This window comes from Dermacentor variabilis, chromosome 3 (assembly GCF_050947875.1).
Source record: "Dermacentor variabilis isolate Ectoservices chromosome 3, ASM5094787v1, whole genome shotgun sequence".
NCBI lineage: Eukaryota > Metazoa > Arthropoda > Arachnida > Ixodida > Ixodidae > Dermacentor > Dermacentor variabilis.
Window position 1 is genome coordinate 132,316,006 of NC_134570.1, and position 22,565 is coordinate 132,338,570.

Here is a 22,565-nt window from a genome sequence, read left to right on the forward strand (position 1 = left end):
CGGTGGTAAACGGCGCAACCGGCAGTTATACACCGTGTACTGCATTTCTTCGATTAAGAGGAAGGTTTATCTCAAGGCCCAATTCGGATTTCCTTATGAAACTCGGAACTGGTTTTATAGAACCACTTTGCCGATTTGAGCGAACTTTGTTGCACTTTAGAAAGCTAAGTTCTAGCAACAGGGACAAAAGAATTTTGATTTAGGGCCTCGATGTGTTTCAGGAAAAAAAATTAAGTACGAAGTTCACTAGCCCATCATTCTGTATACCGAAAGCAGCTGTCGTAGTTTAGTAAATTGCATCTATTAGAACGTCTAAAGCGGGCAGTATGATTTCAGAGGTTATGTGAAGTTGCTGCAACATTTGCAAGAGCCTTGCAAAAATCCTACCTACAGGCGAGTGTCTTATTTTATAGCTGTACATAATGAATACATCAATTTTGCCTGCTTTAGATGCATAATTAGGTGCAGTTTACAGAATTATGGTATTGATTTTCATGGCTGAGTCAGAGTTGGCATGTTGAAATTTTTCTGTTTTCATGAAATAAAAGATAATGTTACCCCGAATTCAATATATTCTGCTAATTTGCTAGATTTTTATTTTCTCATTTAAATGCAACAGACCTTTTCTATTATAAACCCATGCTATGGTTCTCAAAGAAAAATATTTCGCATTCCCAATTGTTTAGATGACAGCTACCGAGGCGGAGCTTCCTCTTAAGGCACACTCATGTTCCTAAAATGTGTTTCTATGTTCAGGATCTGTGAACGGATGCATCCTTATCTGATGATGATCCACCTGTTGACAACACAGTAGCCGGACCAAGCCAAGTAGCAGGTCGAACCCGATTCTCGACAGAAAGAAGCTGCGAATTTGGAACTGATGCATCGGGTAGTGAAGATGAACAGGTGAGGTAGTATGTTTCAGATCTTAAGTGTATGATATGGTCAGCTATTTCATCGCAGGAGACTATCAACAACATTTGGGGTGCAACGGCCAGCAGCACGACAGCTGCCTTGGTTCATAACGCTGCTTCAGAACTGCAAGCAATTGGCGATAGGTTGCAGCATGCCAGCCCAATAACTTCCCATGACACATTGCTAAATGATGAACAGGGACATATAATAAAGGGAAAATCAGACATCCACCTGTTCGTAGCAATTGCTACAAAGGAAACTCATACGGGTTCCTCGAAAGAAAAGTCTCGCAGTTGTGTGTGTGCGTGTGTGTGTGTACATATGCTCTGCTGCCTTACATAGTATATCCCATGCATGTCATCTTGACCAAACTCTCTGCTAATTAATGTGTTAGTACAGGCTATTTCGTAATCCCTGTGCTTGGTTTTTGGGTGCAGAATTTACAATGACAAGACATGAAAGCACTTGACCATTTACTTTAACTGTGTGTGCTGACATTGTATATTCTGCGCTAAAATATTGATCTTGCATGTCACTGAGTGCATCTATAACAGCTGGGTCCAACCTCTGTTTAGTTCCCCTTTTCTCTTTAATTATTATTATTATTTTTTTTTGCAGCTGTTCATGCCTGATGACAATGCTTCACAGCCATGTGTTCCTGGAGAGCTAACTTCAGAAGAGGACATGGTAGGTCCATCAGAGCTTACTAGAACTTTGCCAACATGTTTGAGGTCAATAACTGTTGATAGGCCACTCGCCACGTTTGGGCATCGCAAATAGTTCAGTGTAGATAACATAACGATCTCTGCTAGGTATTACACCAATGTTTGCAATAAAAGGACGTTGAAGTATCACTTCAATTGTAATCCCATTGTTTTTTTTATCGAAGAAGCACTAAGTGATGTCTTATTTTTTCTCTTGCAGCTGTTCATGCCTGACGATGACGCGTCACAGCAACAAGTTCCTGGAGAGCTGACTTCAGAAGAGGACATGGTAGGTCCATCAGAGCTTACAAAAACTACCCAAACATGTTTGAGGTCAATAACTGTTGGTAGGCCACTCACCAGGCTAGGACATTGGAAATAGTTCAGTGTAGCTAACATAACGATCTCTTCCGATATTACAGCAATGTTTGCCATAAAAAGATGTTGAAGTATCGCCTGAATTGAAATCCGATTAATGTCTTTTGGAAGAAGCACTAAACAGTGCAATCAAAATTATACAAAAGGCACGAGAATTTTCCGAGATGTACTGCATCTCATCATTGCTTTATGATGAAGGGACTGCTTAAACACAGGAGTATGGTCTCGAGTTGCAGCTTATAGACTTCAATTTCAGGCTATATTTAGTTTTCAGGTTTAGTAATGTAATTTGTTGGGCAGCTTGGTTCATATTAGTTTGCAAAAATTTTCCGTAAGCTTGTGCACATTTGATCACCTCTTAACCAATCTTTAATTTTTTTGTGTGCATAGGTTCTTTGCAAAAACATTCTGGTGTGCTTTCATTGAGGGGGATGTCTAAATACGCTGATATAGTTGGGGGGGGGAATAATTCTTGCAAGGGGGAAACATTGCTTGAAACATCAGAATTTACCTGTAGTTGCATTGGTAGGCCGCTCCAAAATTTTAAAGGACCTCGCTTTCGCAACAATGTATTACAATTGTCTATGAATAATACATATGATGGGGACTGGGTGAGCCATCTTGTAAAGCTGGAAACTAAACATGAAAACTGGTGTCATCTAGAATGAAGGTTGTGGTGCTGAGTTTATTGCTACATGCATGTGAAATTTTTAGTAACAGTTGCAATCATGTTGTCCACGCAATAGGTTATAAAATGTTTTGCTTTAAATTACCTGCTCATTGTTCAGTGAAGGCATCTAATACAGTAGCTTCTAGCTCCTTTTCGGGTCCAGTGCTTGACTGTCAAGCTCTATAGAGCCAACAGTACATGTTGACAGCTGTGCATTTGCTCCATTTTGGGTGGTTATTCCTTTTCTACTTTCAGCAGGAAACTCCTGACAACTCCATGGGGCCCGGTCATGGTGGCAAACCGTATTTCGGGGATTTATTTAATGATGTTATCACTGAAAGAGTGGTTGTGTCTAAAGGAGATATTCTCCTCATGGTGCTGAAGCACGCTGTAAAAAATAATTTATCATTTACAGGGCTGACCAGCATCTTAGACCTTATAAACAGAATTTTTGAATGTCCAGTATTGCCACATTCCCGGTACCAGCTTTCCAAACTGTTAAGCAAAACGGGCACAACAATGACATATTTTTGTTTTTGCCCTAAATGCTACACACACATAGAAAATGCTGAAACAAATTCCTCTTTTCAGTGCACACAGTGCAGGCACAAAACCAGTGTTTCCAGTCTATCAGATTTGCCTTTTTTTGTAACTCTCGATGTGGAGTCACAGTTGCAAAGATTGTTAAAGGAGTGTACACTTCTTGACCTGACAAAGCCACTTCACCATGATAGTTCAGTTGCTGATATATGGGATGGTGAAATGTACAGAAGATTTGTCGCTGCAACACAACACTGCGGGCCTAGGATCAGCTTCACATTAAATGCTGATGGAACACCAGTTTTCAAGTCGAGTGGCACGGCCATTTGGCCCATTCAGTTGATAGTGAATGAGGTTCCTGCTAAGCAGAGGATGTCCAAACGGGTTCTTGCAGCCTTGTGGTTCTGGAAGGAGAAGCCAAACATGGAGCTATTTCAAAGCACATTTGTCGAGCAAATGAGCCAGCTTAGTGAGAATGGCTTTGTCTTGGAGCGACAGGGGCAACTTCAGACATTTAAAGCTTACTGCATTTGTTGTGCAGTTGATTCTGTTGCCAGGGCACCCATGCAAGGTGTGACTCAATTTAATGGGTATTTTGGGTGTAATTGGTGCCTACAGAAAGGGGAACGAGCTGGTGGATCGACAAAATACCCAGTAGAGTCAGTTAATTCTACTGAGAGGACAGAAAGCCAGATGCTTGAAGACATGCAAAAAGCAGTTACGGAAGGGGTGACTGTTCGTGGTGTGAAAACAGTGTCTCCGTTGATAAGTCTGCAACATTTTAACATAGTATGGGGCTTTGTTCCCGACTACATGCATTGCATTTTACTGGGGATTGGACGACAGTTCTTCGCTCTATGGTTCGAGTCTTCTGGTGGTGCATACTCGCTAAGTCGTGAGCAACACAAAATCGATGAGAGGCTTATGGCTATCAGGCCACCGAGGGATCTGAAAAGATTGCCAAGAGCTACGAAAGAGCGAAAGTGGTGGAAAGCAAAGGAGCTCGAAAATTGGATATTGTATTACAGCATTCCAGTGCTTGATGGCATTCTTGACAAGAAATACCTTCAGCACTGGGCATGCTTAGTTGAAGCTTTGCATATTATGCTGCAGTACAAAATAGAAACTTCTGAGTTAATTCGAGCTGAGCAACTCTTGCTGGAGTTTCATGTGCGTTCTGAAATGCTTTTTGGCAAAGCATTTATGACATTTAATATGCACCAGCTCACACATATTGTGAAAAGTATTCGTTACTGGGGTCCGCTTTGGGCACACTCTGCATTTCCATTTGAATCTGGGAATGGCGGCCTCAAGCAATCTGTAAAAGCTGCAAATGGGATTCCCCATCAGCTGTGCAGGGTTTTGCAAATTGAAAATACTGTAATGGAACTGCAGGACCTGGCTAGTAACCCGTGTGGTGCAGTACTGCAGTTCTTTTGATACTAAAGTAACGCAGAAAAGTGTATGCAGCAGTGATGGTACCCGATTTTTTGGGAGTAGTTCTCAGTATACTCCACCAGCCTGTCCATTGCCTTGTGATCAAGAGATCCCACCACATTCTGTCCAATACAGAAGAATAATGTTAAATGGGTCAATCCTTACTGACAGCTTGTACGCATCAAGCAAGAAGACAAACAGCTCAGCCGTGCAGCTCTCTGACAACTCATTTGCCATCATTGAAAAAATCATTTTCAGTGGTGATAAGACGTACATAAGTGTTAAAAAGCTTAGGTGCAGACCATTAAAGTATTACTCCGTGACACTAAATCATGTGCAAGAAGTATTTCACAAGGAGTCATCCACAGTAATTCTGCAGCCTGCAGATATAAGAAGTGTTAGTGTACTTATCAATTTGGAAAGTGCTGCATACATATGTGCTCCTCCCAGTACGCTTTCCCTTTAGTTGTTTTGCTTGGCGAGCACTATGGGAGTAACCATTATATATTTTGTTCTATGGTTAAATATAAAAAAACTGTCTTTTGTTATACATGATTGCTTGCTTTCAAAATTCCCATTTGCAATGTCAAGGCTGTGAGAACCACATTAATAGGGTTCCCAGTTTAATTTTCGTTTCTGGAGTTTTTTCTTTCTTTTTGAATTTTCAAATCTGTGCTCATGTTGTCTATTTACGTCTTGTTCTCATGTTTTTGAGCATCCAGTGTGAAATCAGACTTTTTGAGTATGTTTGTAAAATGTAATAGAATTAAACTTGTGACCACATGCTCAGCAGCAGTATTTGCATGCTTGTGTTGATGTACACATTAAAGTTTTGTCTCCATATGCTGCTCTACGATTTGTAGTTTGTAATGTGCTCCTTGAATCTATGTCGAGATTATCGGGGCCACTGTAGCTAATTTACATAAGCATTCTCATGTATATTGTATTTGTGTCCTATCTTTGAAGGCATCATTCAAAAGTTAAAAGGACCACAAACAACTTTCACATATTCTAAATTTACACATGCATGGTATGCTGTATACAATCGCAATCATTTTTGTGGCGACCCTCCTGTTTACCTGTATTCTCGTCTCATCCTTGTTTCTTTTTGTACCATAGTTTTTTTTTGTTGTAAGTCCTCTAGCCAGAAAATTGTTTCTTGTGGCCAGTGTATAGTGTCCAATAGGTTTTTGTAATTCTAGTTGCTCTACCTTGTGAAAACTTTTGTGCACTGTTAATTTGTAGTATGAAGTAGCTCACTGTTTTAATCTCGAATGCTGCCATGTATGAATTTTGTGCATTTTGTGCATGCTGCTTCGCAACGTATGTATATACTGAAGCATAACTGCGAGTCGGCCTAGTTGGAACAAATGCATCTTAAAACTTCTTGTGCACAAACAAACAGGCACTTAACATGGGCAAAGGCTTAACATTTACTTCGGAAGTACCGGTAGATAATAAGCTAGTTTTTTGATGTCAAGTTAAAATTCCTACCGGAACATCTGTGTTGGTCATTCTCACCCCGAGCTGGAAAACCGCTAATGAACTATGCCTCAGACCATTCCAGGCTTGTGAAGAATGGAATAGTCATTTCATGTTTCCGGTCAGCGTTGTTGAAGTCATGTCACCACGCTATAAAGATTGCATTTTTTGAGCAAGTTGATAGGTTGAGAAAGGCTGGGTACCCGCTCGCTGTGATGCTGGCATCGTGCGCTAGACTAATGAAAGAACTTAAAAAGGATAAAGGACAATGCACAAATAATCAAAGGCAGAAGGATGTAGCTTCCAAGGTTTCAGTGATTTCGTATGTGTACAGCCTTTCACACAGACTTAAAAGGTGGCTGGTAGTTATGCAGTAAAAGTGGTATTTTTGGGGAAAAAACAATATAGGTAGTGTGTGTTCTAAGGTTAAAAAGAAGTTCGAAAGTAAGGGTGATGTAAATAATGTAGTGTTAAACATCCGCGCAAGAACCAATTTGTTGATTGCGCGAAGAACGCTGTTTACCAGATTCCTATGATGTGTGGTCGTGTGTACGTAGGGCGGACTGCGAGGTGCATTAACACGAGGTTAAGGGAGCACTTGTCTAGTCTGAAAGGTCGCCCTAGTACGCATTTGGCAATGCATTGCCAAGAACATGATTGCTCACCTTGTCTTAGTAGCACAGACATTTTGTATAGGCATAGGAATCAAACCGCTAGGGAAATTGTGGAAGCACACTGGATTGAAAAACAAAAAGAAGAATGTATCAGCCATCCTTCTGTTTCATTGTTGGATAAAGAAAATTCACTTCTATCATCACATCTTTTAATACATTTTTTTTGTAAGTGGTTGTTTTATGCACCTTGCTGTTTTTATGTTGACCGGGTGGCTTTTGTCCACGTCTTTTTATCACAAGTGTTATATGTACTATTGACGTGCTCTCTTGACTTGATTGTGCAGATCTGCGGGTATCATATGCGCTATAGGCGTGCTCTGTTGACTAGATCGCGCAGATCTGTGGGTATTTAAGCAGGTGGTTCTTCAAAAATAAAACCAATTGTTAGAAAGCGCTCGTCCTTGTGTTGCCCCTATTCTTCGTCCCTGTTTGTTTGCGCACAAAAAGTTTTAAGATGAGTATGTATATACATTCCATGCATATAAATTTATGCCTTGTTTTTATGCCCTTATGTCTGAACTCTGCTGTAATTTTGCCCATGTCAATAAATATACCATGCTGGGATGCCACAAACTTGTTTTAAATGTTTGGTGGTCTTGTTTTATGCACTATGTTTAAATTTGTGACTGTGTTGGTGTACTTTAATTAAATATAACAAAACTATTATCACACCCTTGCTACTAGCTTGCAAGGCTTTCATCAATGGTATACATTTCTTCTAGATTCATCAGGAGATGAGTCCTCTTCCAATAAACTCACTTATTTTTGCACTAAAAATGACATTTATTCTATACATTGCCTAGTCAGTTTTTTACTTAAAATCGGTAAGTTCGTGTTTCTGTGAGTGAACACTAATATGTCTACACAAAATATCCAAGAAAAAATGACAAAGTAACACAAGTTACAAAGTTTGCTTGTAGCATTGGGCCTATTTTCATCTAGGCGTTTGCAGGATACAGAAGTTGAAGCTTCTGGGAGCACAACTGTAGGATACACAAAGTTCTATAGAGCTAGCTACATTTTACACTACTATATATAAACTGATTGTCGGCTGGCAATGCCCAACTGTCCAAATTCGAGATAGCATGGACCCTACAGTATATTTAAAAATCGAGCAAAAATCCTAAGGAATCCAAACATAAGACCTGCAGCTCTTGAAATACCTTATATGGGTTTAAATTGGAAACTTGTGAAGTCAATTGAGAACTAATTAAATGGTTAATTAGTCGAATTCTAACCGGAGCTAGATAAACTTTTAATCAGGCTGTCATGTTAACAAGAAATATTACAACCAGAATTTTAATTGGAAGAGCAATGTTCCAATGGGTCTACTCCAATTGTAGATGTACAACCAATTAGATGCATACAAGCATTCCAATTGGGGCACCAATTGGAGATCACTGTTCCAATGGGTCTCCAATTGGAATGTGTACAACCAATTGGACTAACAAACATTCCAATTGGGATACCAAATGGAAACGGTGAACCAATTGGAATAACCAACTGGAACTGTGAAGTCCAATTGGTTTTTCCAATTCAAATGCAGCACTCCAATTGGCTTCCAGTTGATTCCATTTTGGTCCAATTGATATCAACTGGTGTGACCACTTGGACCAATTCACTTTTTTTGACTGGGGCGGGATCTCCTTCTCCCGGCGGAGCGGTCTGTTACGTTTCGCCTCCGACGTGCGGTTTAGCCGGCGCGGATGCGACGGACGCCGGGGCTTCGTCCACTGCGGCGGACATTTTGGCCAGTTCAGCGCTGTCCCAACGCCTCCTGCTGAGCGCGTCCAGGCATGTTTCAATGCCACGTGTCTTCGTGTGTGTGTGTGTGTGTGTGTGCATGTTGGTGCCCACACTTGTCAAAGTGTGGCAGCCGGGGAGAGGAGCTCCCCAACTGTGAAGCGAGGAGGTCTGACCGGCGCCGGCCCGGCGGATACATCACTTCTTGTCACAAAGTGTCCGTGCGCCGCCGTCACGTGTGCCTCATCCGAGCCGTTCCTTCTTGCCCTCGCCTCCGAGAGTATAAAAGCAGCTGCCCCCGGACGCCAAGAGAGAAGCTTCGATTTATTCAGCCGAGTAATGTGGCCTCCCGTTTCTCCACTTTGGTCGACCTGACCTGCCGCTAGAATAAACAAGTTGTTCTGTTAGCAGTCGACTCGTCCTTTGCCAGGACCTTCGCGTTCTTCCAGCTGTGCCCCAGGCCGCCAAGCCAACGCTACCCTTGGGGCTTGTGCCCCATTTGCAACAGCGGCCATTGAACATAATGTGTTTTGTATCCGCATAAACCTCACCAGCTTACTAAGCACATATCGGTTAAAATGTAGCATTTTCACTTTTCTTCGTGCAAATACGGCAGTGCGTCGTCTCGATCGGAACAACGGCCTCCAAGTGCCCTGTGCGTTTGCCCGTGAAGCCACATCAACATCATTTTGACACCGTGCCAGAGAGCAGTGTGGCGTCTTGCAAGCGAAGACTCGTGTCATGGCGAAGCTCAGATAAAAAAGACTTCATCCATGCTAGACATCGTCCGTGCTATCAAACGTGACACGAAGAAGTTGGCGCTGGCACGCGACAGGGATTTGCTGTTACCACGGTGTGTAGCATTTGGAATGCGATGAAGTTGCTCGGCAGCGTTGCTGCGACCGTGAAGAGATGTCGGCTACGAGGTTCGATTTTTCGCCATAGTTGCCTCTGTTGTTGCCAAAGTGTCGACTAGTGACAGTGATAAAGACGACATGGAAAGCGACAGCACAGGCGATTCAGGCCCGGCAGTGGCAGAAGCTGCGCGTTATGTCAGCCTCATGAATGCAATCGCCACGACGAGAACAGGGCCACAATAACGTAACTCTATTCCAAAGTGCGGCACCTGGCAATGAAAAAGGCGCCCTGGGACTTCTGCAGCACTACTGCGCGCGTGCATGGAGAATACGTAACGCCAACAAGGAATCTGCCATGCGAGTGTTTGCCGAGAAGAGGGGGCTGGCTGAGAAACTGGCACACAGCTTCAGTAAGTTTGAGGCTGCTGATGTTGGTGCTAGGCCGCTGCGGCATCAAATGAAAATAGCATTTTTGTCGTGCGAAGTGAACAAACACTGGATGTTTTTTTTTTCCCTTTCATTGCACTCTCCCTGAGTTCCGTTTTCAACAGGTAAGTGGGCAATCTCATGCTATTTCAGTTAAACAGTACTACCGTTTGCTATGTACTTTTTCCGAGCTCCGGCCAACTACTGTTTAACAAGGTTGCGGAATCTAGCGTACTTCACTTTCTGCCTTAAGAAGCTTTTTTTTACCATGAAAGCAGTTCATTATGAGATGTATTAATTTTGCGTCCAATTATCTTTACCACGTGCAGGAAGTAAGACTGAGGATGAAGCAAGCGATGAACTATTGGCAACATTGCAGCTTCCCATTCATTAAGTCTTTTAAAGGTAATACTGTGAAAGTGAATAGCTTTCGTAAAGCTTTATTGCAGGTTGAACTCGTCATATCACCACTGCAGCCGTGGCTGTGCTGTAGCGTAGATGGCATTGTGAAGGGCAATGAAGCAATACACCTGATTGAAATGAAGTGTCTGTATTCTTTAAAGGACAGTCTCCTCATTGACCACGAAAATCCAGTCAGCTTTGTACCATACGTTGTGTACGAAAACGGGCACCTGAGCTTAAAGAGGGGCCACCAGTACTTCACGCAGTTGATGCTCATGCTTTATATTTTAGGGCTGGAACACGCTTTCTTTTTTGTTTATTCGAAAAAGCAAAGTATAATTGTAAATGCTGACTGGCATGACCGCTTCTTGGCCGAATATGTGCCAAAGTTGGAGTACCTTTATTTTAATTATTTCATAAAGCGACTTGCTTGCCACTGTTGCTGAGTAAGCATTCGCTCACCCGAGAAAAATTATGTTTGTGTTTTATACTGAAGTTTGCTGCTTGATCCGTGGCCATTCAACTCAGTTCAGGATCGCAGGAAAGTATGCGAGGCAGCGTTCTTTTGGAAGCTATCTTTGCAGTCAACGGGAGCCGAGTACTGACTGAGGGTGTGGCGCCTTAAAATCTTCGCAGAACGGCCAGTCAGGCGTGGCTAAAACCTCTGGGTGAGGCAGCCAAGCTTTTTTGGAATGTTAACTTCTGCCTTGTGGTGACACTGACAAAAAAGCGTTCACTGAGCTTCAACTTCTGTTGAGCAGAAAACGTGATAATCGTGAAGTCAGACAGGCGTGCATGTGCGACTTCATTGTGTTGTGTATCTGTGTCTGCCCACCTCTTACATGTTTCGAGTGATTGAAGGTGTAATAAAATTTTATCATAAAGTGCGAGAAGCAGTAGCATCGAGCTCTTGCTTGTAGATAACGTGCATTACACAAAGCAACATTCATTACCGCTACAATTCCTTCTAAGTTCACAAAGCTGCAACACTGCACTGTGCACCTTGCGGCGATGTAACAAAAACTACTTCAAACACCTCATAACCCCTGTCAATTGATGAGCTTTTCTACTTATTTCACAAATAAATGTATCAAGTATGCCCTACAATAATTAAAGCTATTTAAGAAAAGCATATCTTATGCTGAGTTACAGCAGTGAGCAGTTGAGTGTCAAGCATCAATTTTGATTGTTTTCATGCCTTTGTGCAATTAAGATTGATGGCTGCAAATTCAAGAGTGTGCAACACATACGCATAATGTAAGTCATATGAGGTATCAGGTCATTAGGAACATGTGCATCAATAACATTGAACATCTTGATGCGCTGGATTGCTCGTTCAACATGAATGCATACTTGTGAAATATGGTATGTCTGTTGCAGCTCCTCATAAGTAAACTGCACATTACACCTGGAGAAAGGGGCAAAATAACAATTCCTTTACTGCCTTCCACTGGTGCTCTAATACCAGGAAAACCTTTGTGAGCAAGGACATCACCTGGTTCAATGCTGTCGAGGAAGCCTGACTCGAGTGTGATATGCGTATCTGAAGCACGACCTCCATAGGACTTTGACAGAAATGTCACAGCACCATTCGGAAAAATTGCATTAAGAAAATTTTACCGTGTAGCACCCTTTGTAATGAAAAAATAAGCTTTGTCGCTGCTATACAGTGGGCGGCTCTTCTGTCCTCACTTCTGTGCAATAAATAATGAAGCGGCAGTTAGGATAATGGAACTTGAAACAAGCTGGCATTGTTGCTCTTACATTAGCCTGTGACGGCTTGGAAATGAACTGTTCCATTGAGGACAGAAGATTTCTAATACCCCTGTCACACGGGCGTTTGGAAGGCCTTCCAACCGATAGTCATTTGACTCAAAGGTCAAGTTCGAGCTGCTACACGGGCGGTTTCGAAGGCCGTCGAGTCAATAGTCTATCGAGTCAACGGAGCACCTTACAACTCTATCGAAATCTCGATGGCCTTTGAGCAACGGAAACGGAAATAGCGCTAACGTGCCCTCTCGTTCACAGTGTGCCCGTACTCACGGTTAAAAAGAACAAATCAAACCAAAATGCTCTAAATATACTATATATGAGTGTTATTAATTATTCAATAAAGTATTTTTTGCCACTTGATACGTGCGAACTGCACATACTCTCGACAACAGCGACGTGCTTGTGTTCCTTCCTCCATGTTGTCTAGTGCACTCTCCCTCGACCCCAGCTACCGTCATATCGCCGCCATATTGCTCTCTGCTTTGTTTGTTTTTGTCTGCGTACTTTCTTGCTTGTTTTTCCAGTTCCGCGTGTTTAGTTTATCTTGCATTTTTTTTAATCATTAACGTAATAAGTAGTGTATAACTTTTTTTTTCCTCAACTCACAGAAGTGTTTTCTCGGGCGAGTGAATTTTTTTTTTTTTTTGTGTGTGTGTGTGTGAGATTGAAATGGAGCGCGCCCAGCCGCAGAAGAAAAAAAAAGTAGCGCCATCGCAAGCGCGGCAGCTGTGGGGAGAGCGCGAAACGGCGCTCCTCATAGATTTGTGGGAGGACCGCCTTATGGACCTACGCCGTCAGAAGAGAAATAGCGGCGTTTACGACGATATCGCCGCCGCCCTGCGACAGGTGGGCTTTGAAAGAACTCGGCTGCAAGTTCACCACAAGATTGAAAATCTTGCGCAGACTTATCGGTAAGTGGCTTTCATAAATTTGTCCCATGACCTTACGATTAACCGTTTGCCGGGGCTTGGCCTTGAGAGAGAGAAAGGTGTTTATTGAGAAAAAAAATGAACAGGTGGATCTTTGCAGAATTTCATTTGTCGTGGAATTTTTGTTCCACCACCCCATGACACTTTTAATGAGCCGTAAACTCGGCCTCGAATGAGCATAACTTTTCAAGAATACTGCTTGTGCATGATGCAGTTGGTTAGTGTCTAAACTCAAGGTAATTGACTAATGTGACTTCAGAGGTCCGACGCGGAAAATTACACCGCAGCATACTGTGCGAAAATTATAGTAACGTGACGAGGATTTCAAAAAACAATTTGGTTACGTTCGAATAAAACAATACGACTCTCTGGTGTTCCTGTTCCGCTTATCGACACCTCGGTTAAGCGAATTTGATCAGTACATTCTTGTGTCTGTGCCCGCACATGCATCTTTATAGTTAACCAAACCTTCTCTTTTATAACATTTCAGGTTTTGGCTGAAAAATCAAAAGACTGGTGCTGGCGCCATACCTTGGACGCATTTCTGGCGTATACACAGTTTTTTGGGGACACTCCCGGCCAACGACCCGTCAAGGGCTCAAGAGAGCCAAGTTACTGTTGAAGAGGTATAGCATTTTTTAAAAGCCTCCAGTAAGTGCAGAATAATCTCTGAAGCCATTCACTTGCTCGATGACGTAACTGAATGTGCACAAATCGTTCTATTACATGCTACTTTGTAGGATGAAAGTGCAGCATTGTCGTAAATTGTGGCTCATACTGCTGGTTGCAGGTACTACTTTTCCATGCGTGTACAGTCCTCAGGATAGTATAAGCGCATAAAAATAACAGCTGTTTGCTGGCACCCAGTCATTGCAATAACGTAAAAGAGAGACGAGGTGCGTTCCCATTTTGTTGGCGTTCTCTGTTCAACTACAACACTTGCAGTAGAGTATGCATTGGTGTGCGTATTATTGCATCAGAGTGTTGAGACCCATGTTGGAATGTCATCTTTCAAAACATTCTGAAGTTATCAAAGATGCAAGTAACATTAAATCATTGTCCAGGTCATCATGGAGATGATAAACGGCAGCGACAATGGTGTCGTTGACAATGAGAACAGGCTGCAATGGGAGGAGAGTGCGCCCATCAGACCTCTGGACAGCCCAGGACCGAAGTCCCCGTCCACGTGCAGCCCGGCCTCCAGCAGCCCGGCCTCTCCCAGTCCGGCCTCTCCCAGTCCGGCCTCTCCCAGTCCGGCCTCCTCCAGCCTGGCCTCCTCCAGCCTGGCCTCCTCCAGCCCTGCTATCAGCAGTGCCACCCCTGCTAGTGTGACTACTACAAGCCGGGGTCCAAAGAAGAGGAAGGCGAGTGACGACTTCAAGCAGCAGATACTCGGTGAACACATACTGTTGAGGGAGCAGCTGGTGGCGAGCCGTCAGAGAGAGTACGAGCAAAGAGAGAGACACATGCAAATGCAAGAAAAGTTTTTTAATGCAATGTCAAAATATTTAGAAAAAAGTTCCAAATAAAGTTGCTGTAATTAGGAAATGGAAAATGCAGCATCCACCCAATCGCAACAGATTGTTACAAGAGAAACCTGTTTGGTCAAGAGTGTACGTGTTTTCATTGTAGGAATTTGCTGCAATTGTATGGATGCCTCATTTTCCATTCCTTACTTCACCCATCTTGTGGGTTTTGTACAGAATACTTTCTTCAATGTGTGCTAAATCGCTCTTTTGAGTGCAGAAGAATACTTGTGCGCTTAGTAGAAATTAACTTCTGCTCGGCGCACAAGTATTTGATGATGACAGTGGACTCGCTGACCTACCGAAGCATGAACGTCCACAAAGCTTCAGCATAAAATTCTTAGCTCTGCTGGAAGTGCCTGACATGAGCTGCTCTCACATCACTGCCTGTGCCTTCCTCAGCATCTGTGCTGTGGTCAGGTTGATGGAGGCCGCCATCATTGTTTTGAGCCTCGACCAACCAGTGTTGGAGCACAGTGTCACCAAAATGCTCGCACACATTGTTCAGAGCACAGCAGGCACGAATGACAAGGCGGGCATTGTCGATGTTGCACTCCATCCTTTTCAAGATAAAGCGAAATCTTGCCTTGAGCCTACCAAAGGCATTTTCCACAATCCTTCGGGCTTTGGAAAGGTTGTAATTAAATAACCTTTGTTCTTCACTTAACTGTGCCCTGTGGCTGAATGGCTTGATCAGGTTTAGAGTGAGCGGAAATGCTTGGTCACATAGTATTAAGGGTGGCACAGCTGTACCACTGATTGTTGCTAGTGGTCGGCGGAACAGGGGGCCCTTGACTGCGTCTGCTAGTCTTGACCGGTGGTACACATATGCATCGTGGCAGCGGCCAGGAGAACCCACATTGATGTACCGGAACCTATACTTGTGGTCGACCAGTGCGAGGAGGACGATGCTGTACCTGCATAAAAAAAGACCTCGTTAATTCGGATTGGTAGTATTTACCCATTCTCCGTACTCTAAAAATATGACGTAGCTTGGAAGCTGTAGGTGATGTAATGTAAGTGCACACCATATCAGAGGTACGACTTACCATCCTTTAGAGTTCCTATAGTCGGTGGCGCTCTCCCTGGGCGGTGAAACGGGGAAATGGCACCCGTCTAGTGATCCCATGGCTTGCGGGAATTCCAACGTGGCCGTGAACTCGCGAATGTGCTCGGCCATGCTTGAAGCTGTGGGAATCTTGATCCACTCCGCCTCCATAGTGTGGATAACGGCCTCGCACAACTCTCTGTAGGCCACGTTGACGGTTGAGCGTCCCACAGCAAACAATTCGGCGACACTACGGTCTTCAGCTGAAGAACACAACCGGTACAAGCCAATCGCTACACGTTTATCGAGCGTGATGGCTTCACGCATGTTCGTGTTCTGACGCTCGAGCAGCGGTCTCACGGCATCCACGATGTAGCGAAAAGTCGCCGGCGTTACGCGGAATGCACGTTTGAAAAACTTCTCACCAAGCAATGGCACAGTCTCCTCAAACCACCTCGTCCGGCAAGAGAACGACCATCTATCTCTGTTGACGCTTCGTTCGGTCACCGAGTCTATCGTCATCATCAAATTGTTGACGATGAGCAGCACTTCCTCGATGGCGTCGGCTTCCGCTTTTGCCGCCTCAATCTCGGCATCAAGCTGCATGATCGCACCCATATAGGTTATCATAGCAGTCTTGTCATCTTGAGCATCTGTCTCTCCCCCGCAGGGGCGTCTGCGTCAGCAGGCGTTTGGTGTGTTGCGACACCACGGACCCGAGCACACGAGGGTTGGACCCTCCCGCGTGTAGTCGTGCGCGGCTTAGCCGTGTCCGGGGAAAGGGGGATCCTGGAGGTTGAGCCGATGCTGGGTGATCGGACCTTTAAGGCCCCCCGGCGGAGGCAACACACCTCTTTGGCCTCTGCTTCACGTAGACGGCACCCCCGGACTGACCCACCCGGGGGAAATCGGTAGTCGCCTCTTCCTATCTCTCTCTCCTCAAACCTTCGTCTTTATCTCTCACTTTTTTACCTTTCCTGTCTTCTTCTCTTTTCCATTTACTTCCTTTCTCTACGGCGGCAAGGGTTAACCTTGTGTGGATATCCTACCTTGGGTACACCATATTTGGTTATAGTGACGGCGTACGGCTGGCGTCGTGCAGGCTTGGACACAAGCCCTGCCGTGTCCCCTCGTTGGGCTCCGTGGTGGGCGGTCGGCGCTGTTGCCGAACACACACACTTTCCTATGGCAGCTCAAATCTCTGTTGTCCATGATCGGCGTCTCAAAAGATGCCGCACCGAAGTACCGTTTCAATTCTCCTTTCGAACCAACGCTCCATCCTTCCCCAAATACTATGTAGTCCACAGTGAAAGTAACACGCCTATTAGAAAGCTTTCTCCATTCCTGGTCGCCAAATGCCTGAAAGATAAAATCGGACAGACATACAAAGCCTCCAAAATGTCTAGCGGGGACCTCCTCCTAGAATTGAATAGTAAAGATCAAGCAGATAAGCTGTCTGAACTTACCAGTATTGGCGAGGCGACAGTGACTGTTTCAGCCCACAGAACACTCAATACAAGTAGGGGAGTAATATCTGAAGAAGATTTTATTGGATTAAGCGACGAGGAACTGCTGGAAGGTTTCCAGGAACAAAATGTTACCAAGGTACAGAGAATAGTAATCCGCAGAAACGATCAAGAAATCCCCACCAAACACGTTATACTCACCTTCGGAACAAGCGTAATGCCTACCTCGCTCGATGCAGGTTATGTTAAAGTCAATGTAAGACCATATATTCCAAACCCCAGACGATGTTTCAAGTGCCAAAGGTTTGGACACGCTTCACATGCATGTCGAGGACAAACAACTTGTGCTAAATGCAGCTCCAACGAACACCAATCTGAGAATTGCACTTCTTCCCCACATTGTGTTAACTGCAAGGGAGATCACGCAGCTTATTCACGGTCCTGCCCTTGCTGGAAAAAAGAAAAAGAAGTCATTGCTCTAACTGTAAAAGAAAAAATTTCGTTCTTTGAAGCCCGAAAGCGGCTTTCGTATCTTCCGAGAAGAAGTTATGCCGAAGTGACGCAGGCGGGGGCAGCGTCACAGAGGCCTCCGGAGTCCTCCGAGCCCACGCGCAGTGGTGCCGCAGTGACTCCTCCCGCCCCCGTTGTGGAAGCAGTCAGTACTGCTCCACCCTCTTCGACGGCCCTGCAGACACCAGTCCCGCAGGGCCCTAAGATCAAGCGAACCCCAAGGCCCGAGACGCGTGTCTCGGCGCCTAACTCTCGATCCTCCAGCGCCTCAGAGAGAGCGATGGAGGTCGACGCAAAAATCCCCGTGTCATTGACACCGAAGGACAAGCGCTCTCTTGAGCGCGGTAAGAGGGACAAGATCCCAATAACCACCCAAAATAAGAAAGCGATAACCTGAAGGTTATCGCTCATTCGTATTAGCCTTTTTATCCATGTCACCTATAACCCTACCTCTTAGTTTTTCGTAGTGCCATTTTTTACCTTTCAATTTCAATATGGCTTTTATTATTCATTGGAATTGTAGAGGGCTTTTACACAACTTAGGTGACATCAAAGACTTGTTAAGTAACTTCTCGCCTGTGGCCTTGTGCTTACAAGAAACAAACTTAGGCGAAAAGCACAAAAACATCTTAAAAGGCTTCACTGTTGTGCGGCGCGATCGTACTCAGGCGAACAGGCTTTCGGGTGGTGTAGCTATAGTCCTACAGAGTGGCATTGCAGCTAGAGAAGTTGCCATTAATACTCAGAAGCCGTTGCAGTCACGGTTTTAGCACATAAAACCATTACCATTTGTTCAATGTACATTCCACCACATTCACATTTTACTGTAGGAGACCTGGAGTTAGTTTTAAACCAGCTACCCAAACCTTTTTTAATAGCAGGTGATTTTAACGCTCATAACATATTATGGGGTAGCAAAACAACTGACACCAGGGGACAAACACTTGAAGATTTTATCCTGACTAACGAAATATGCCTTTTAAACACTGGTGCGCCAACCTACTGCTCCCCAAGCACAGGAGCTATGAGCTGTCTTGATCTGGCGCTGTGCACTCCATCTCTGTTGATCGATTTTAAATGGAGTGTTATTAAAAATCCTTATGGTAGTGATCATATGCCCGGCATTATTAAAAACACATCTCCTTGCCCTACAGTACCATTAAGACCACCCCGTTGGAAACTCCATCTAGCAGACTGGCCTCTCTTCAGCGAGAAGGCCAGTCTTGATCACATATCAGATCATCAAACAATAGACGAAATGAATGAAAAGATCATTGCCTCCATACTTGCTGCAGCAGAACAGACGATCCCGCAATCCTCCGGCTTCTTAAGGAAAAAACTAAAACCCTGGTGGACGAGTGAATGTACACAAACTAAAAAAGCACAAATCAAAGCGTGGGGTATCTTTCGGCGATACCCAACACAAGATAACCTCCTGTACTTCAAAAAAGCAAAGGCGAAAGCCAGGTACACGCGTAGGCAAGCCGAAAGACAGTCATGGCAAGCATATGTATCCACCATCAATAGCTCAATAACATCCAAAAGAATGTGGGATCAGCTTCGTAAATTTAGAAGCGAGTACGCTCCTTATACAATCCCCATTCTCTCACCTCCAGGTACACAGACGAATTTAAAAGAACAAGCAGACATATTAGGGCAGCATTTTCATAACATATCAAGCTCACTTAACTACTCCACTGAATTTCAAAAGTACAAACAATCAGCAGAAAAACAAAAGCTTCCGACAGCAGGAAGTTCCGAGAAACCATATAATGCCCCCATAACACTTTCCGAAATTAACAGAGTACTCACTACTGGCAAAAAAACAGCGCCAGGTCCGGACAGAATACATTACACAATGCTCGCACACCTATCTTCAAAAGCAGTTAAGACATTGCTCCGCTTTTTCAACATAATCTGGGAAACAGGAAAAATGCCGAATGCGTGGAAAAAAGCCATTATAATCCCTTTTTTGAAAGCTGGAAAGCATCCTACAACAGCTACCAGCTACCGACCTATAGCACTCACAAGCTGTCTCGCCAAGTCATATGAATCCATTATAAACATCAGATTGGCATACGTCCTCGAAACTGAGAACCTGCTCGATAATCATCAGTGTGGGTACAAGAAAGGCTGCTCCACAACAGATCATCTAGTTCGGTTAGAACACGAGATACGTGCGGCCTTTCTACAAAAGCAATATTGTCTCACAGTTTTCTTTGATCTTGAAAAAGCGTACGACACAACATGGAGGTTCGGTATTTTAAGGGATTTAGCGGATTTAGGGATCCGCGGCAGAATGCTTAAATGTCTAGCTGATTTCATGTCCGATCGAGCATTCCAGGTGCGTTTAGGAACGGTGCTGTCCAGCGTATTTATTCAGGAAAACGGAGTACCTCAGGGATGCGTATTGAGCACAACACTGTTTGTGGTAAAAATGAACTCGCTCAATAATGTAATTCCATCTTCTATAATGCATTCTCTATATGTGGATGATCTTCAAATTGCATGTCGTGCATCGAACATGGCAACCTGCGAACGACAAATTCAAATTACACTAAACAAACTAACGCAGTGGGCATCTAAAAACGGCTTTCGCTTCTCAAGTGAAAAAACGATTAGCGTTGTCTTTACACAAAAAAGAGGCCTACAACCAGATCCCATCCTTAAACCACAAGATGCCACACTACCCGTGAAACAAGAACACAAGTTTCTGGGTGTTCGGTTTGATAAAAAGTTGAACTTTCTCGCACACATCAATAGTATTAAAACCAAAGCGAACAATGCACTTAACATTCTAAAAATCCTCTCCCGGAAACGGTGGGGCTCTGACCGTAAATGCCTGCTACACATCTACCGCACTTTGGTGCGTAGCATATTAGACTATGGTAGCATTACATATGGTTCAGCCAGACTATCTTACGTCCGACGACTTGATCCAGTCCACAACTTAGGACTACGACTAGCATGCGGTGCTTACAGAACATCACCTATACAGAGCTTACATGTTGAATGTAATGAACCTCCTTTAGAGCATCGCAGAGCGCTACTAACTTTTTCCTACATACTCAGAATCCGATCCTCACCACAACACATATGCTACAACATCGTCACAAAGTGCAGCTCACGCTTACATTACACAAATAAACCAAACATGATTAGGCCGCTTATCTTGCGATACGAGGAATACTGTCGGGATTATGACATCCCTCGGGAAGTCCTCCAGGTTGCCAGAAAGCCGGAACGTTTACCCCCGTGGTGTGATTTCACAGCGTTATGTGATTGGACACTAACACATCTAAAAAAAAGAGACACACCACATCAACACATTATACAAGATTTCCGCTCTCTTCAAGACAAGTACATAAACTACATAGAATTTTATACTGATGGCTCTAAAACGGAAAAACACGTGGGTGTAGGGGCTGTAACAGAAAATTGGGAAACATGTATTCGATTACCTCAGCATGCCTCTGTCTACACAGCCGAAGTGTATGCGATATGGACGGTAGTTCAAAAGATCATTGCTGACAAACTTGAAAACACTGTCATATACACAGATTCATTAAGCGTACTGAAGGCTCTACACATGAAATCCCAAAGTGAACCCTTGTTAGGCGATATTTTGAATGCATTAACGTCAAACAAATATGGCAGATCAATTAAGTTATGCTGGGTACCAAGCCATGTTGGAATATTGGGTAACGAAGCGGCGGATAGATGCGCATCAATGGCAGCGTACAAAAACATTCAAAATACAGCACTTCCATATAAAGACAGTGTCAATGCGATTCGGAAGGCCTTGATGTCAAAATGGCAACGCGATTGGGACACTTGTTTAAGCAACAAGCTTCATCTAATTAAACCTGTCATTGGAGAGTGGAAATCATGCAGTCACCGGCAACGATTCTACGAGGTGATCTTGTGTCGACTTCGAATTGGACACACACATCTGACGCACAATTTCCTTCTCCGAAAAGAAAACCCGCCAACTTGCGAAAAATGTAATGAAGCTCTTACAGTCATGCAGATCTTAATAACATGTCCACACATCGATACACTGAGACGGAGGTTTTTACACAGCCTGTATAAATTGCACATCCCATTACACCCTACCCTATTACTAGCAGATGACCCCCTAGTTCCATTTCCTAACCTCTTTGAGTTTTTAGAAAAAACTGGTTATTTACACCAACTATAATGTAATGCAGGTTTACCTGCCCTAACGGTTCTCTTTATTTTGTCTTGTGACTGGCGCAGCATGGCCTTAGTTGCCTTTGTGCCACTAAACCCAAACTAACTAACTAACTAGCATCTGTCTCTCTGTCACCCATAGCGGTAGAGCAAGAATGCAGTCGAAGCGCAAGGCGCACAATTTCTTTCTCTATGGGCGCACTGTGAAGAGAAACGTGCACACACACCAAAACGGCAGCCGCATCGAGCGGAGCGAACGTTGCCGCAGTTTCGCTACTCAACAACTTAAAAACTAAACATATATGTATAGCAATTTATAAACATTTTTTTAAATGTATAAACAAACATAAGAGAAATTATAGTGCTTTTAAGTGCTTTTAATGTTGTTTAACTTTTTGTGACACGAAAACGAAAATAAAGGGCCGCAGCGCCACAGAATTTTGCGAGAAACGCCTGAACCACTCAACGGCCTTTCAAAAGTGCCGTGTAGCAGCGCGACAACTCCTTTGAGTCGATAGAGTTGTGGCGTTTCGAAGGCCGTCGACTGGAAGGCCTTCCAAATGTGCTCGTGTGACACAGGTATAAAAAAATTAAAAATATACAGCTGACAGCTGTTCGATGCAGGCCAAAAAGAACAGCTACGCTTGCAAATGATATGCCAAGCTTCATCTTCATTAAAAATATCGCCATCTTTTGTGGCACAGAGACATCAATGCTGTGTACAACCACAGACGAAAACAGGCATTAGCACAGCAAAAACATTTGCATTCACACCACATAGTTCTCTGAAAGCGTCCACTCTTCCACACAAGGAGTCATAACCAAGGAACACACAACTGTGCTCCTCAGGGCCACTTGCTGTAGAGCTTGTTGCAGCTTCCGCCTGCACAC

General features: G+C 43.9%; 3 protein-coding genes across 3 annotated transcripts; 2 read left to right on the top strand and 1 right to left on the bottom strand.

Annotated features, from left to right (window-relative positions):
- The first annotated feature begins 1,503 nt into the window (after nt 1–1,503).
- On the top strand, nt 1,504–7,377 carry LOC142576291 (uncharacterized). The gene is made up of 3 exons (XM_075686346.1): nt 1,504–1,602; nt 1,840–1,908; nt 2,923–7,377. Exons 1-3 carry the CDS (start codon nt 1,540–1,542, stop codon nt 4,645–4,647), a joined length of 1,857 nt encoding a protein of 618 aa, XP_075542461.1. The 5' UTR covers nt 1,504–1,539; the 3' UTR covers nt 4,648–7,377.
- A 3,929-nt stretch (nt 7,378–11,306) lies between these two features.
- Nucleotides 11,307–15,177, top strand: LOC142576292 (uncharacterized). Its single transcript, XM_075686347.1, has 3 exons — nt 11,307–12,912; nt 13,421–13,556; nt 13,995–15,177. Exons 1-3 carry the CDS (start codon nt 12,671–12,673, stop codon nt 14,457–14,459), a joined length of 843 nt encoding a protein of 280 aa, XP_075542462.1. The 5' UTR covers nt 11,307–12,670; the 3' UTR covers nt 14,460–15,177.
- On the bottom strand, nt 14,797–16,110 carry LOC142574762 (uncharacterized). Its single transcript, XM_075683780.1, has 2 exons — nt 15,506–16,110; nt 14,797–15,373 (listed from the first exon to the last, which is right to left on the bottom strand). The coding sequence occupies exons 1-2, from the start codon at nt 16,108–16,110 to the stop codon at nt 14,797–14,799; spliced, it is 1,182 nt and encodes a 393-aa protein (XP_075539895.1).
- Between the last annotated feature and the right edge of the window lie 6,455 nt (nt 16,111–22,565).